Genomic DNA, 13,663 nt, shown 5'->3' with positions numbered 1-13,663 from the left:
TAGTTTAGGACCAAATGGTCTCAAATTAGTTAACGGTTACAGGCAGGTTTCAGGTCCAAATCAAACTAGATGTATTCAAAGTTACAAAATGTCCATTTTCTGCAGCTTTATTTTATTATGATCCTAAAGTGCTAAGGAATCTTGAACGGTCCTATGTGGCCTGAATACCTGTTAGAATAATGAAGGAATATGTGTCATTTGTAGGTTTACAGATGGAAATCACTGTTACAGCTAACTTACTACGTGTCTGGATCCTGAGTAAAGGTCGAAAAATATTCCAAGCAAAACTGGAGAATCGCAGGAATGCCAGGCTCCTGCCTAAATTCTAGCCGAGCGGAATTAAGGTTCCATTTCAGTTAAAGATCTAGTTGCCTATCAGTGACAACACTGCGCTAATCAAAATTTAAATCACACCATTCACGTGAAGATAACCTAACACTGGGCTCACTGGAGGTAGATTCTGGATTCACCGCTAAAACTGAAGCGATAGACTCATTACGCGCTACAGCAGCAGTGCAGTGAAGTGACTCAGAACAGCTGATTAGTAGAGAGTAGTCCCACTGAGCCACGGCCACACACACACACACAAACACACACACACACACACAGACACAGACACAGACACGTACGCGTGCGCGCGCGCGCACACACACACACACACATACGCTGTCTATCTCTCTCTCTCTTATACACGCGCGCGCGCACACGCACACGCACACAGACAGACACAGACACACACATACACACACACATACACACACACACACACACACCAGTGCGCGCAGGCACGCAAACAGTTTAGTTTTTTTCGTAATCATAGTAACACGCCCCAACACTCATAGTAATAGAAGTAATAGAAGTTCCCTGACCGCTGATAGTCTTTACATCAACTTTGGGTTATTACAATAAACTTTTTGAAAGCTTATACAATATCACTCTGTTAGAAAACAGAAAAGATTAACTTAAAATAGCGTGTTCAGTCGAATAAGTAAAAAAATAATAATAATGAGTTTTACAGAAACTTTTACGGTATAAATGACAGGAGTCAATTCAAAACCTTACCGAAAATGTAGGACTTTCAGTGTCGCGTGCAGTGACAGCACGGATGACCCCAGCTCGCCAGTGCCAGCTCGAGACTCCACCGACCTCGAGCGCCTCTCCGCCGCTCACACATAGGAATCGTCTCCCGACCAGCTCCAGTCGCGTCTCCACTGCCATAGCCCCACAAAACTGTGAGAAATATCCGCGGAAAAGAAACTTCCAGAGTGTGGACTATCGTTTAATCATGTTATTATAAAACAGAGTTGTCAAATAATGGTCTACGAGACTTGTGTAGTAGAGTAGACGCAGAGGGATTTAAATTCCCTGGCTGCGTCCTCTCGCAAACGAAGGTTGCTCTCTCCGCGCCGTGAAACTGATTTACACTGAGAGTAGTAACAATGATTATGGCTCCTTCTCACTCACTCACTCACTCACTCCCCCTCCTCTCTCGCTCTCGCTCTCTCTCTCTCTCTCTCTCACACACACACACACACACACACAAACACGTGGTATTCATCCGCCCCCGCTGAAACACACAGGACTAGTAGACCGCAGCGGGCAGACTTGTCCGTCCGCCAGACAGAGTTCACTCTCTACAGGAGACGCTTTTACTACACAACTACAGACGGAAGGAAAGTAGTTCCTTGTCTGAAGTCCCTTTCTGCACCGTTATGTAGCAAAATGCTTATCTCAGACAGATGAAAAAAGATATTGGGATGAACACTTGAATTTAAATCGAGTTAACCTTTGATCTGAATTAAAGCTTAGTATCTGAATATATATATTTTTTTTTTTAAAAGACTGAATGAAAATCTATTGGAAGTTCACAAGTCCATTGGGAAAATATTACAGTCAGTGTCGTATTACAATCAAATGTTTTGATTAAGAATTTAGTTTTGGATGTAAAATTCACACTGTAATAATATCAATTCTGTTTAGACGCTCTGTTTAAAGAGTATGAATGATAACCTATTTCATGTGGCCCGTAAACACAGGATAGGGGGAACAGGCATTACCAGGATATTACACAAGTAAAGCAGCTGTCAGTGAAGAGATGGAGTCTAGCGGGGAAATAAAAAGCAAATGTGGCCCAGTACCAACTTTTAAACCGCCTTTATATGTCAGACGGGTGTCCATGCAGTCAGCTAATCATATTTTCTTCCTCACTCTTCTAATTATCTGATTGAAAACCGCTGATTATAAAAAATAACAGGAAAGGACCTCAAACAGAACCCTGCTCATTACTTCCTAGACCAGGACCAACTGCTCTCAGAAAAGACCGGATAACTGTAACAAAGATGATGCTACTTGGTACATGGACAAAAAGTACGGTATTGAATGTGTCATACTGGCCGTCTCACAAGCGCTGTGTAGAGCATCAGGTACTTTGTATGGAGTATGAGGGAGTCCTGTTTTCACTGAGAACATTTATCACTAAGATGTAGTACCAAAATGTTGCACTGGTAACGGACATACCTGTGATTAAGTACGAGAGCAGTGGTACAGTAAAGAAGTAAGTAATTGACACCACTACCAGTGAAAAATGTGACGAATGTACTTTCATGTATTCTAACACTCATGGGGGGGGGGGGGGGGTTCACTTTCATATCACTTATTCTAAATCCAAAACATTAGATTTATAATTTTGGAATACAATTAAAAGTGCATCTTGACAACTTGACAACTATGAAATGTATATCGTCCTCATAGTTGATACTGTCCACAGCGTAATAAAAGTGCCCCATTGATTTAGCTACATCTCTGATGAGTGTAAAACCAATAAAATGCTATCTTTCCCCAGAAGAGAGAAAACTGCTGTTCCTCAAAACTGCAATACATGCTTACACTAAACGTACCTTTTCGAAAATACTCCTAAAATTCGAATATACCATGTATCCGTCCTCGGTCTATCCGTTACTGCTATCAGTATCAGTGTCTGGATATGAGTAGATACTCAGAAATTGAACCTTATCCCACCGATATTGCAATGAACTGTTTGAGCAGTATTTACACTTCGTTGTCGCCAGGTGGCGCATTGAACCTGTTTTGTCCATACATGGTCGCATAATTCCCGCGCAATGTAAGCTTCATTAATCAGAAAGAACTCGAGGTGGAGAACGACAATAAATTTAATGGAGAAGAACTGTAGGGTTTCTGTATGTGAAGTGATCCTGTTCTGTTTCTTATTTGTTTTGAAGAATTCTGGAGCTGTAAAAAACTAAGTTACACTGCCATCTGGCGATGAAAGGAACACCAATGCATTATTAATGTAAGTCAGATATCGAACAATGCCATTTATATCATTAAATAAATGTGATAATATTGGGCTTAAATTATGGCTTATAGAGCCCGTGTGTGCATGCGTGCGCTTGTATGTGCGTGCGTATGTGTACGTGCGTATGTTTGTGTGTGTGTGTCTGTGTGTGTGTGTGTGTGTGTGTGTGTGAGAGAGAGAGAGAGAAGAAGAAGAAGAAGAGGAGGAGGAGGAGGAATAAGAAGAAGTAGAAGAAGAGAGACAGAAGTTATGAAACATTTACAAAAAATAAATAAACTGATATCATGAAAGTAAGAAAACATAGGATTACAGCAGCAGAGAGCACTTCCACTCACCACCATGGGCACATCATTTGAGCAACTACAGTACAATGATACAGAGACTGTTGACTCAATGGCTATGCTTTGGGTTCTCCTGGGGAGGTCAGATGGCTGAATAACACAAAGCAGTGCATCAGACATGTCTACACAACAAACTTTTAGCCATTTTGCAAATTATAGCCATTTGCAAAATGTCTTTTGAAGCTTTTCCCCCCAGCACCAGACGAATGTTTTCATATTTTTAATGGAGAGAGAACACTGAGCACCTTACTCAGTTCCTCTTAATCTCAGAAAGACAAATTCTTTTTTCATGTGAAAAAGGGGCAGGGGTGGTTGGGGGTGAGAGAGAGAGAGAGAGAGAGAGAGAGAGAGAGAGAGAGAGAGAGAGAGAGAGAGAGAGAGAGAGAGAGAGAAGTAGCCCTTGTTTCTAAGAAAAACAATCTACAGCCCAGTTCAGATGAATTTGTGCTCTGTTTTCGACTCTCTGCTTTTTGTTTATCAGTGGTTTTTTCTAAAGATCAGTAACACATGTAACAGAAAGTGCTACTGTCTGCTCATCTATGAAACACATGAAGCAAACTGACATTACTTTTTCACAAATAAACAGGAAGAATACTAGATGTAAAGTTGCACAGTATATAGTTACGATAACCATGAAAGAGGTGAAACTAGTGTGCATGAGCACACTGGGAAATTTATTTGTGAGTCATTTGAAGTTCTCTAAATGTCAGTTCAGTACGGCAAATTGTACAGTCTTATATACAAGGATATACACTGGGTGTTCACCAGTGTAACAAAACCGTCACAAACCGTAATCTGCTACCACAAATCTACTCTTCTTTGACTTGCAAAATCAGTTTGCAATATGACGGCATAATCCAATAACCGAAAACATTAAAACGAACGTTTATATTAATATTATCCGGGGATGAAATTTGTGGTGTTTTAGTTCTGATCTACAGTAAAAATGCATGTGTTTACGAAACGTACTAAAAAAGCACAAAGTATCTCTCCCTGCAGCTGAGCAAGCAAAATATTCATTTCAAGGTGAGCCGTGCAGAATTGCTCAATTTCGCAGGAAAGGGGGAGATGCGGGAAGGGGGCGGGGCACAAGGTGAAGCATCCCAACCCCTCTCTCCCGTTTTTCCCATTTCACACTAAAAAGACTTCCTGTCAAAGGTAAACAAATGGAGGTCCAAACACGGAGCCGTAAAAGTATCCAAAAATGTAACCCTCAGTGGGAATTTAAATGCTCAAAATGCCTGGACAGAAGAGAAAATATAATGTTCGTTTCCCACCAGTAAGTAACTCAGAAATATTGTATAATTCAGTAGTTGGATTATTTGTCGTTTGAAGTCCAGTCGTCGACATCAATAGAATGCACCTACTTTGTTTTATAACAGTTCAAGCAATCAGTTCAACCCGTTGTATTTCAGTTCTAACTTAACTGCTGTGCAACTCTTAGGGTCGCATTAAGAAAATCATGCAAAAAGACACAGAGGTGGGAAGAATTGCCACAGCCGTACCTGTGATTATATGTATCCTTTCAAAGCCTGATCTGCACTTCTTATCGCCTCTGATGTTGGTAACTTCTCTCATACCATTCACCTTTGAAGTAAAATGCAGAGTCCAGTGGTCTGTAGGTTTTTGTGTATTATGTGGTTGGGTTCAGTGAGACCAATAAATTAATTTTAGATGCTTGTAATTCGTTTGTAATTCCTTAAATGTGACCTTAGCGAGGGCTTTGGAGATGTTCCTGAAATCTCTCCTCACCAAGACCAGCCTGATAACTGAGTCAAAGCACAGCAGAGTCATGTCCATCAGCCATATGTAAGTATGCATCATAGTCTTGTTTTAATGGTCACAAAACTGTAACTACATTCAGTTTGATTAACCATTTGGGATGAAGTCATACATCCATCTCTCCATCCCTCCATCCATCCATCCATGACATAAATTCTGAGACTGTTAGCATCACTTTGTTTATGAATTCTAATCAGATTTTTCATTAACATGTGTGTGGCTTACTTAGGAAGCAATGCATAGAGTCAGAAAAGCTCTTTGACTTCCTAAGAGAGCTTGCAGCACAGGCCTCCAGTACCTCTACACCTAAAGAAGGCAAAGCCAGGGGGAAAAGGCAAGGCCACAGGTAGCAGCACATCAGTAAACAAGAGCAGAGACTGTGTGTAGTGAAGTATCTTTTACTGAATGTAGACCATAATAATTCTACAGGAAATTTGTTTTAAACTTTGTCAGCTTTGTTGACTTTTTAGAGTTTTTTGCCATCTTGGTAAATTTGACTGCTGATTTTCACATATTTGTGCTCTAGCATGTAATCACTCCTTAGTATCGGGCAAGAAAAAAGTCAGTATTTTATTTCAAAATGAAGACAATTAAGGTTGTCTTTATGTACTTTTGTTCTAGGAAAATATGGGAGGACATTTCAGTCAAAGCCAAAATCCCCCAGTCAGAGGAGAGGCCAAAGAGACCCAGCACTGAGACACTGGTTAGCAACAGCTCGTCCAGTGTAGGTTAAGCATAGATTGAGTTGATAACAGTGTCAGTTGGGTATACTTTGTAGAAACAATTGCACAGTGGCTTGCTTGGAGGAGATGAGTCATATATGTGAGTTTGTAAGTGTCTCTTTTGCATTTCACTCATTATCAGGAATCTGAGCTCTTCATTTGCTTGGAAACAGATTCACCCTGACATGGCTATTTAACAGGTGAGTCTCTGACAGCTGTAGTGTGCATTTTATGACTATTAGCATTAGATCTGCCTCTGTTACGAGATCAAAGAAGAAAATATGAGATGTATTACCACTACTAGCACTGTACTGTCATAGTGCACTGAGGGTTCTCAGTTTGTTCCTCTTCAGACAGATTTATCCTTACCTCCTGTTCCTTTCACCGAGAACTGCAACCATGTCCATGAAGACTCAAGAGAATATTTTTTTCTTTTCATCTTTTAATATTTCTCACATGTGATTGTTAAGTTTTAATTTTTTGGTTACTTTATCAGTGATTTTGGATAAGACTGGAAATGAATTGGGAAAATATTTGAGAAAGTGCCTGTTAACTGAAATCTTTATGATATTCTATTAAGTATCTGAATCGATAATATATTTAAGGGCTGGTTTCTGGGACAAAAAGTAAGACTGACCTTATATTGCTATATACTGCATTTCAAATGTATTATCTCCATTTTGAAAGCAATTCAGACCAGGACTTGCTTTATTCATCATCACAGAAACCACCTCTAAATGTTTATACAAATGACGAGGCAAATGAGTGAATGAATGAAGTTTTAAATCTCAGTATAAAGTTGTAAAATAATGATTTGTGTTTATAATGAGAAATGTTTTGATGATGAATCATTGTTTTGTAAGTTTCTTTCTTTTCTTTTTTTTTTATAGACATTCAGTCTGCTGCACTTCTATCTATTGCTGGAAGTATAGATACATTTCTAAATGAATTCAGAATGGTGCCAAAAGAAAAGATTAGGAGGTAGTCATTTAATTCTTATTTTTTCACCACACTGCATTAGTAATACATCAGTGAATATCCAGGTGCATTTTCAGACAGCTTATCTGTATATGAGAGATAAATGTCAAAGCCAATTAGGGATCCTCTTTTGGCCCTGCTAAATGAAAGATTAAGAAATTCTCCTGGGGTTATGCAATGATATTTTTATTGTAAGAAACTGATGAGGTTTCATCTGGTTACAAAGTGTGGTACTGAAGATAAATACTGAGGTGAAATAAATAAATGATCAGATGTCTATGAATCTATCCAGCGTGGAATCCTCTCTGCAAACAAGACTTTGTTTTTCTGACCCAGCCAAACTTTGCACAAACTATTCTCAAAATTAAACGTTTCATTGGAATGACATCAGAGTTCAACCAATTATGAGCATGTGAACAGCAGATAAAACCTATTAAAGAAGCCTGTACAACACTTGACAGTATCTTCAACCCCAAGCAGACACAAAAGCAAAGTCATTTCATTTAAATGCCCACATGTGCCTTTTAACACATTGATTTCAAAGTCATAAAAGCAAAGAAAGTCACTCAGTGTGGTCTTCACAACGCATTGCTTTGAAATAATAGACTTTCTGAACTTATTTTAAAACGGATCACATTTAATTTGACAATTTCACTTGATATGAGGACGTTTACAAATAAAAACATAGCATCATTAAGATATCTCCTTTATCCATTTTCCGTGTTCTCTTACATAATCAGAAAGAAACTGATTAATTAAGAGGCTTAACAGTTTCTCTTCAATGAGCTTTTCTCACCTCTAATCTACAGCCTTTTCAAAAGCTTCATAATGGCAGAGAAACAAAGCAAAAACTGTATCCTTTCAAAAGCTCTTTGGAACCAGAAAGGCACAGTTCAACTCTGAGCCTTCTAAAACCAGGACAGAGCGCCATGACAAACTGAGTTCTAGAATAAAAATTTATTGCACAGACATACACATATTTCATTAACAAATGACTCAAAAAAAACAAACAAACAAAAAAAACAACAAAAAAAAAACACATCATTTTGTTTCTCACCGTCTCCTAAACGCCACTATTTCTATTTCAAGTTCTGAAGTTTGGGTGGTACTTTTCAATTCCGTACATATGGACAAAACAAACAAAAACAGAAAAAAAAATGCTTCAGAAGATAAACAGCTATGACTGCTCTTTTAAGTAGTCACATTTTAATGTTCTCTTTTTATATGTGGACCAAGAAAAAAACCCCCAACAGATTAGACAAAGAAGAAAAAAAACAAAAAAAACCAGGAAGAAATATGCTGCATGTGGTGCTCAGCAGAGTCGTGCTCCGTAGCCAAATGTCTGTTTGATGGCCTGGCAGTAGTACCTCTGCCAGCCTTCCCGCGTGCGATCCTCCTCACTGGTGGGCACTGCCCGACACTCCACCCTCAGCTCTGTCTCATTCCCCCGGTCTGTGAACGTCAGCGTCACTGTCGCATAGTGCTCTGCGTCATCACAAACCAGCACAGAGAGAAGAGAGAGGAAAAGGACATGAGATGACAGAGTTAGATTAATAGGCTACTATACACAATGTGTGGATTACAGTATGTTAAAGAGATGACAAGTTTAAGAAACACGGTTCCATTTCCGCATTCATGTACTCAGTCTTGGACGAATACGACGTCTATGAAAATTTAGGTCCCTTTCTTAAAACGTGGTTATGTATTCAAATTCAATCTCAGTTATGACTAACATTGATTATGTTTGGATGCAAAGGTATTTCATAAATCTGAAAAACATTCCAATGAAAGTTGGTCATATGCCATTAAGTCGTATGTGTAAGTTATCAGTCTATTCAGACTGTAATCTAAAAAACCTGGCTAAAATGTGTAAAATAAGCCACAGGGAAAGTAAAAGCACATGTTTTCACAATGCAGATCTTTAACTGAGAGAGAGACCTGATTCAAGGACTTGACACGGCATAGTCATCACTATTATCCATCTACTGAACACATAGCTGAAAGGATTACACTGTCCCTTCCTTCCTGAGGAAAACATCATTTGCATCAATTTCATTCTGATTAATCAATTTCAGGTATTTATAGAAAAGTTTTATTATTCCAAAACAAGCTAATGAGCCATTTCTGAGGAAACTATGAGGTTCTCTGTAAATTAAGAAATGGATTATTCAGCACAGCAGCGCCAGTTTCTCTCTTACCGCTCGGCCAGGTATTGTACCTCCACTTCATAACTATCTTCTCTTCAGGAACCTGTTAGACACCCAAGTGACAGCATCTCACTCACTGTTCCCACACGATGGAATTACACTCTTTTTGCTAATTTGAACCAAGTACACATATTAAGGAATTTATAAAACTATAGAGACAGCTCACCAGCTCCTGGAACTCCCCGAAAACATTCCCGTCCAGCAGGCGAAACTTTCCCCCTTTTTCAGGCTCAACGACCGCAGCAGCGTGTGTAAAAGCCTGCACCATCTGTACATACCCAAAAACTTTGGCTGAGATGGAATTCCATAAACCAGTCACACAAGAAAGATCTCTGATGGCAGGCAAACCAAAAAGTGGGGAGTATAAAGCATGCCTACACTCAATGATTACTTTTCATTCTCTCCCCACTGCTTTGTTCTCCTAATCTGGGACATGCAATTCATTGGACTGTCATTTTTCCCCGCCACAGGACGAAGCAGAATGTGACCAGTTGCTTTCTCAATTGATGCACACTGACGATCTCTCGGTCTATGACGCGAGTGAATTTTTGACAGTGTGAATTTCAGTATTACTAAAGCTATTATTTCCTTCATGATACCTGTGATATGGTTTACATTTTGTTGTTTGTTTATTTTTTACTGAAAGCCATATCATACATCTTCTGACTGCTGGAACACCACATTGTCTGCAACTTATTCGTAGGGAACAATCGGTTTGTTAAAAATGAAGTCCTTTTAAAATGGCTCCTGCAAACTCACTGACCTCCTGGTTCAGGAAGACTCTGTAGAGCTCTTCTGGTGAGGTAAGGAAAGTGTCTCTCAGGGAGAATTTACACGTAGGGATCTTCACACCTGTGCTGGGAGGAGGAGCTGAGCTGCTTGAGCCAAGCTGAAGACACAGACAGTTGGTGATGAGAGATGTTGTACTGTGCTATAATAATTTCAGTTCAGTAATATACCTGATTAACATGACTGGTTTGCCAGTTACATTAATATGATGCACTAGAGACACAGTAGAGTAACAGTAAGACATTTGTATCCATTAATTTGGGCCTCAGTTTAAACATGATATAAGAAAAGAGGTATTTCCCTGTCATAATGATCTTCGCACAAGTCTTGATTGTGCCCGTCCCTATACCTCAGAGTTGTTTTCCCAGCTCTCTGATTAAAAGGGCCATTCATATACAATAACAAATAATATATGTAAAGTATGAGTCTAATATTTAAACCTCCATTCCAGTTGCTTACCTGAGTTTTTTCTGATGTGGTTTTTGCCTGGGGCTGCTGTGACTGCTGTTTGGTCACACCGTTGGCCGTAGGCAGGATCATGCCCTGTGTGAACTCTGCAACAGGCCAAGATGAGAGACAAGCTTTTATAACTCCTCTGAAAGTAAGCTGTCACCATCTCTCAACATTAGTTCACATAGCACAGTCAATGTTTCTTCTTAGCTGAGGGATACTTAGATTGTTATGGACAAACCAAGAGTCTCACCTGTCTTGAGGAAGCCCAGGTAGCTGCCCAGAGCTGCTCGAACTTTATCTACTCCTTCAGTCTTCATAAGTGTGAGTAATGGTGTCTCTGGCTCATCCTTGCAAAGTGTCACACTGATCTGTGTCCCACCACAAAACAGACATGCAAATTTGATAGGTGGACTAAGCCACAATCCACAGGAAACTCAGGAAAAGAATGGTAACTTCTCAGACATGCAAAAACCTACTACTTTCAAAATATTCAAAATACTTTGGTTATTGAGTTGTGCGACCTGAATGATTCAGCTCTATTGTGTTGTGTGCGTAATACATTTTGGGACAACAGCCTCTACGAGTGATCACGAAAATATATAACGCTCTTGAGGAAAAAACATTAACTTACATCAAGGTCATCCATGGTGTTCTCATCAGAGAGGTTTGGAACTTCAATACTCCCTTTGTATTTGATCCCACTTTTTGATGTCCCTATTAAAAAAAAAAAAAAAAGTACATTTACACAAAGCACACAGCATTACGTTGGAATGTTTTAGCACTTAGACTCTTTAATTTCACAAGAACTGCAAGATAATTGCAATGTAAAATAAATCAAATTCTAAAGGCAGACTAAACACATGTGACAGAAATCAAATGAATGTAAGGACAAATTAACAACTGACAGTTCAGACTTGGAGCAATTGCAGACAACATCACTGACTTGAAATGAGTGAAGCCTTAGTAAATCAGATAAATTTCTACTTTGATTAACAATGAATATGTCATTAGAAGATTTCTCGTGTCATCTGATGACCATATGCACACAGTGTAGGCTCACAAAGGCGCGTGGGTCCATACAGAAAGGTTAAAACCACGCTGTTCAAAATCTCTCTCTCACCTCGCCATGTCGCCTTGAGATTCCACTCGTAGAAGAAGATGAGCTTTCCTTTGCGATTGTTGATCGAGGCCTCACCCTCTACCTTGTCGACTTCTGAAACCTCACACTTGCCCTCCTCGTTTTCAACTCGTATCCCCAAGAGTAGCTCTTTCAATTTCTCAGTTGACCAGTTTGTTGCATCACGCTCCGTCCTGGACAGCAAAGAGGACAGGGAACAATTGGGATTTAGAAGATCCTTAAAACAGTGAATGTCTTTAACAGCACAGTTATACAATTATATACTGTTTGTTTAACACTTATGAGAGCAAGAAGGAAGCTCTCCTCAGAGTTAATTCACATAGGACAATGTGTATTCAGGCTCAGTTTAGGTTTTCAAATACATTCTAATTTAAAAGATGCAACATCAGAATTGATTACTTTAATTTTAGACAGATGAAAGTTCAGCTGGGAAGAAGACCGTACATGTACTATTTCACACAAAAGTCAACTGAATTTAGCCAAATTTACTGTTCAAACAAACATGTCTCCAAAGATTGTTATTCATTTTACTTTCACTTCAAAACAAACCTCTGACCAGACGTAGAACATTTGCAATGTCTATTTGCAAAACCTACGAAAGCATATTTTATGACTAACTACGAAAGCGTAACAGTAAGAGTTTTAACGTCTGTGTTTTAACGTCTGTGAATTCCTTAACATCAAACAATGACACACAGGTAACGTTTGTTCAGTAATGAACGTAAATGGTAATTTTCCTTAATGCATAAGCTAGTGCAAAGAAGTATCATACCATTATTTAACACGTCGCAAATGCTGCATACACCGATTGATAAAACCCGGTATGTAGAGAGAGTACGTAGACACAGTATCTACCAGACTATGGTCTGTCGCCAAACTATTTTAGAAAACCATTTCCCAACAAAACACGTTACTGTTGTGATAGCATCCCTGATCTACGTACGGTAATTAGTTGGTTACTTACGTTGGCCTCCGCAAATCCAGTCTTTATTCTGAGGTTTTAACTCACGTGTTACAAGAGTATTTGAGCGCAAGGTTAACAGTTAGGGTTAATTGTCTACCATGGTTTTATCGAAGCTTAATGTACGCGTACCGTAACAAAAGTAGAAAAATTAACTGACGCCTGTTAAACTGAGTACTGTTAAACAGGATGAGAGCCATACATCTGGCCCTAAAGAAGAAAAAATGCCAAACTTAGCAATGGTCCTAGCAAAATTAACGTGTACACTGATGGTTACACTCGAATGTCTAGCTAGCAAGCTAAATTATTGCGCACTGCTAGCATATATGACCATATTGCTAAAAGTTAGTCTTTCGGTCCTTAAAAACTGTTCAAGAGTCAAGCTCTTTTGTAGGCATTTGGTTATTGGATGAACGAATTTTAATGTTATCAACACTGATTGTATTTGCTGAAAGATGTTCGTGTAAAAATTTGCTTAACTCCAATGATGGCCTGCATTAAAACACCGGGTGACGGTCTTCTCACCAGTGCCAGTTGTTGACGTTGGTCGCATCTGCTCTTTCCTCAACAATCCAGCGAGGGTCCCCTTCTCCCCACTTCGCCATGGGTACTCAGGTACAGGATATATCCAAAAATGTCAAGGAACGAACAGCTAACCAGATGGGCTCCGCGATTACTTCTGCTCTGCTTCTGGCTAGCACGCTTTCTGGAATACTCTCGTCTCGGTCCTGCGTTTTTGTTGGCCGTAGAAATTACTGGAAACGACATGGGAGTAACATTTTAATATGTCCCCGCTTGCATGCGCTGAACCTGTCGCAACAAAATGTGTTCCGTAAACCGGACTGCGGAGCCTTTGTAATTATTCTGTCCATCAAACTCATCATATTAGGAACCGGGAGTGTAATAATACATATTTATTAATGTATGACATTAAGTCATGAAATGGGTGGAATGTATGAACACATTGAATCAAAAC

The 13,663-nt window shown here is 39.4% G+C and overlaps 3 protein-coding genes across 3 annotated transcripts in view; 1 reads left to right on the top strand and 2 right to left on the bottom strand.

Moving 5' to 3' along the window:
• The window catches only part of jmjd1ca (jumonji domain containing 1Ca), a 46,818-nt gene extending 45,442 nt beyond the window's left edge, over nucleotides 1–1,376 (bottom strand). Inside the window, 1 exon segment of the mRNA XM_030787434.1 lies at nucleotides 1,063–1,376. Coding sequence (XP_030643294.1) covers nucleotides 1,063–1,218 — 156 coding nt within the window. The 5' untranslated portion in view covers nucleotides 1,219–1,376.
• A 3,518-nt stretch (nucleotides 1,377–4,894) lies between these two features.
• Nucleotides 4,895–6,345, top strand: LOC115822064 (dr1-associated corepressor). The gene is made up of 6 exons (XM_030785712.1): nucleotides 4,895–4,936; nucleotides 5,102–5,174; nucleotides 5,373–5,466; nucleotides 5,669–5,785; nucleotides 6,061–6,163; nucleotides 6,304–6,345. Exons 1-6 carry the CDS (start codon nucleotides 4,895–4,897, stop codon nucleotides 6,343–6,345), a joined length of 471 nt encoding a protein of 156 aa, XP_030641572.1.
• Nucleotides 6,346–8,176: 1,831 nt separating this feature from the next.
• Nucleotides 8,177–13,406, bottom strand: ahsa1b (AHA1, activator of heat shock protein ATPase homolog 1b). The gene is made up of 9 exons (XM_030786416.1): nucleotides 13,213–13,406; nucleotides 11,709–11,899; nucleotides 11,220–11,302; nucleotides 10,839–10,956; nucleotides 10,595–10,689; nucleotides 10,110–10,235; nucleotides 9,513–9,614; nucleotides 9,338–9,389; nucleotides 8,177–8,624 (listed from the first exon to the last, which is right to left on the bottom strand). The coding sequence occupies exons 1-9, from the start codon at nucleotides 13,290–13,292 to the stop codon at nucleotides 8,452–8,454; spliced, it is 1,020 nt and encodes a 339-aa protein (XP_030642276.1). The 5' UTR covers nucleotides 13,293–13,406; the 3' UTR covers nucleotides 8,177–8,451.
• Nucleotides 13,407–13,663: the final 257 nt, after the last annotated feature.

Source organism: Chanos chanos, chromosome 10 (genome assembly GCF_902362185.1).
Source record: "Chanos chanos chromosome 10, fChaCha1.1, whole genome shotgun sequence".
Lineage (NCBI taxonomy): Eukaryota > Metazoa > Chordata > Actinopteri > Gonorynchiformes > Chanidae > Chanos > Chanos chanos.
Note: the sequence above shows the minus strand (reverse complement) of the source record. Positions and strands in the feature narration are given on the sequence as shown.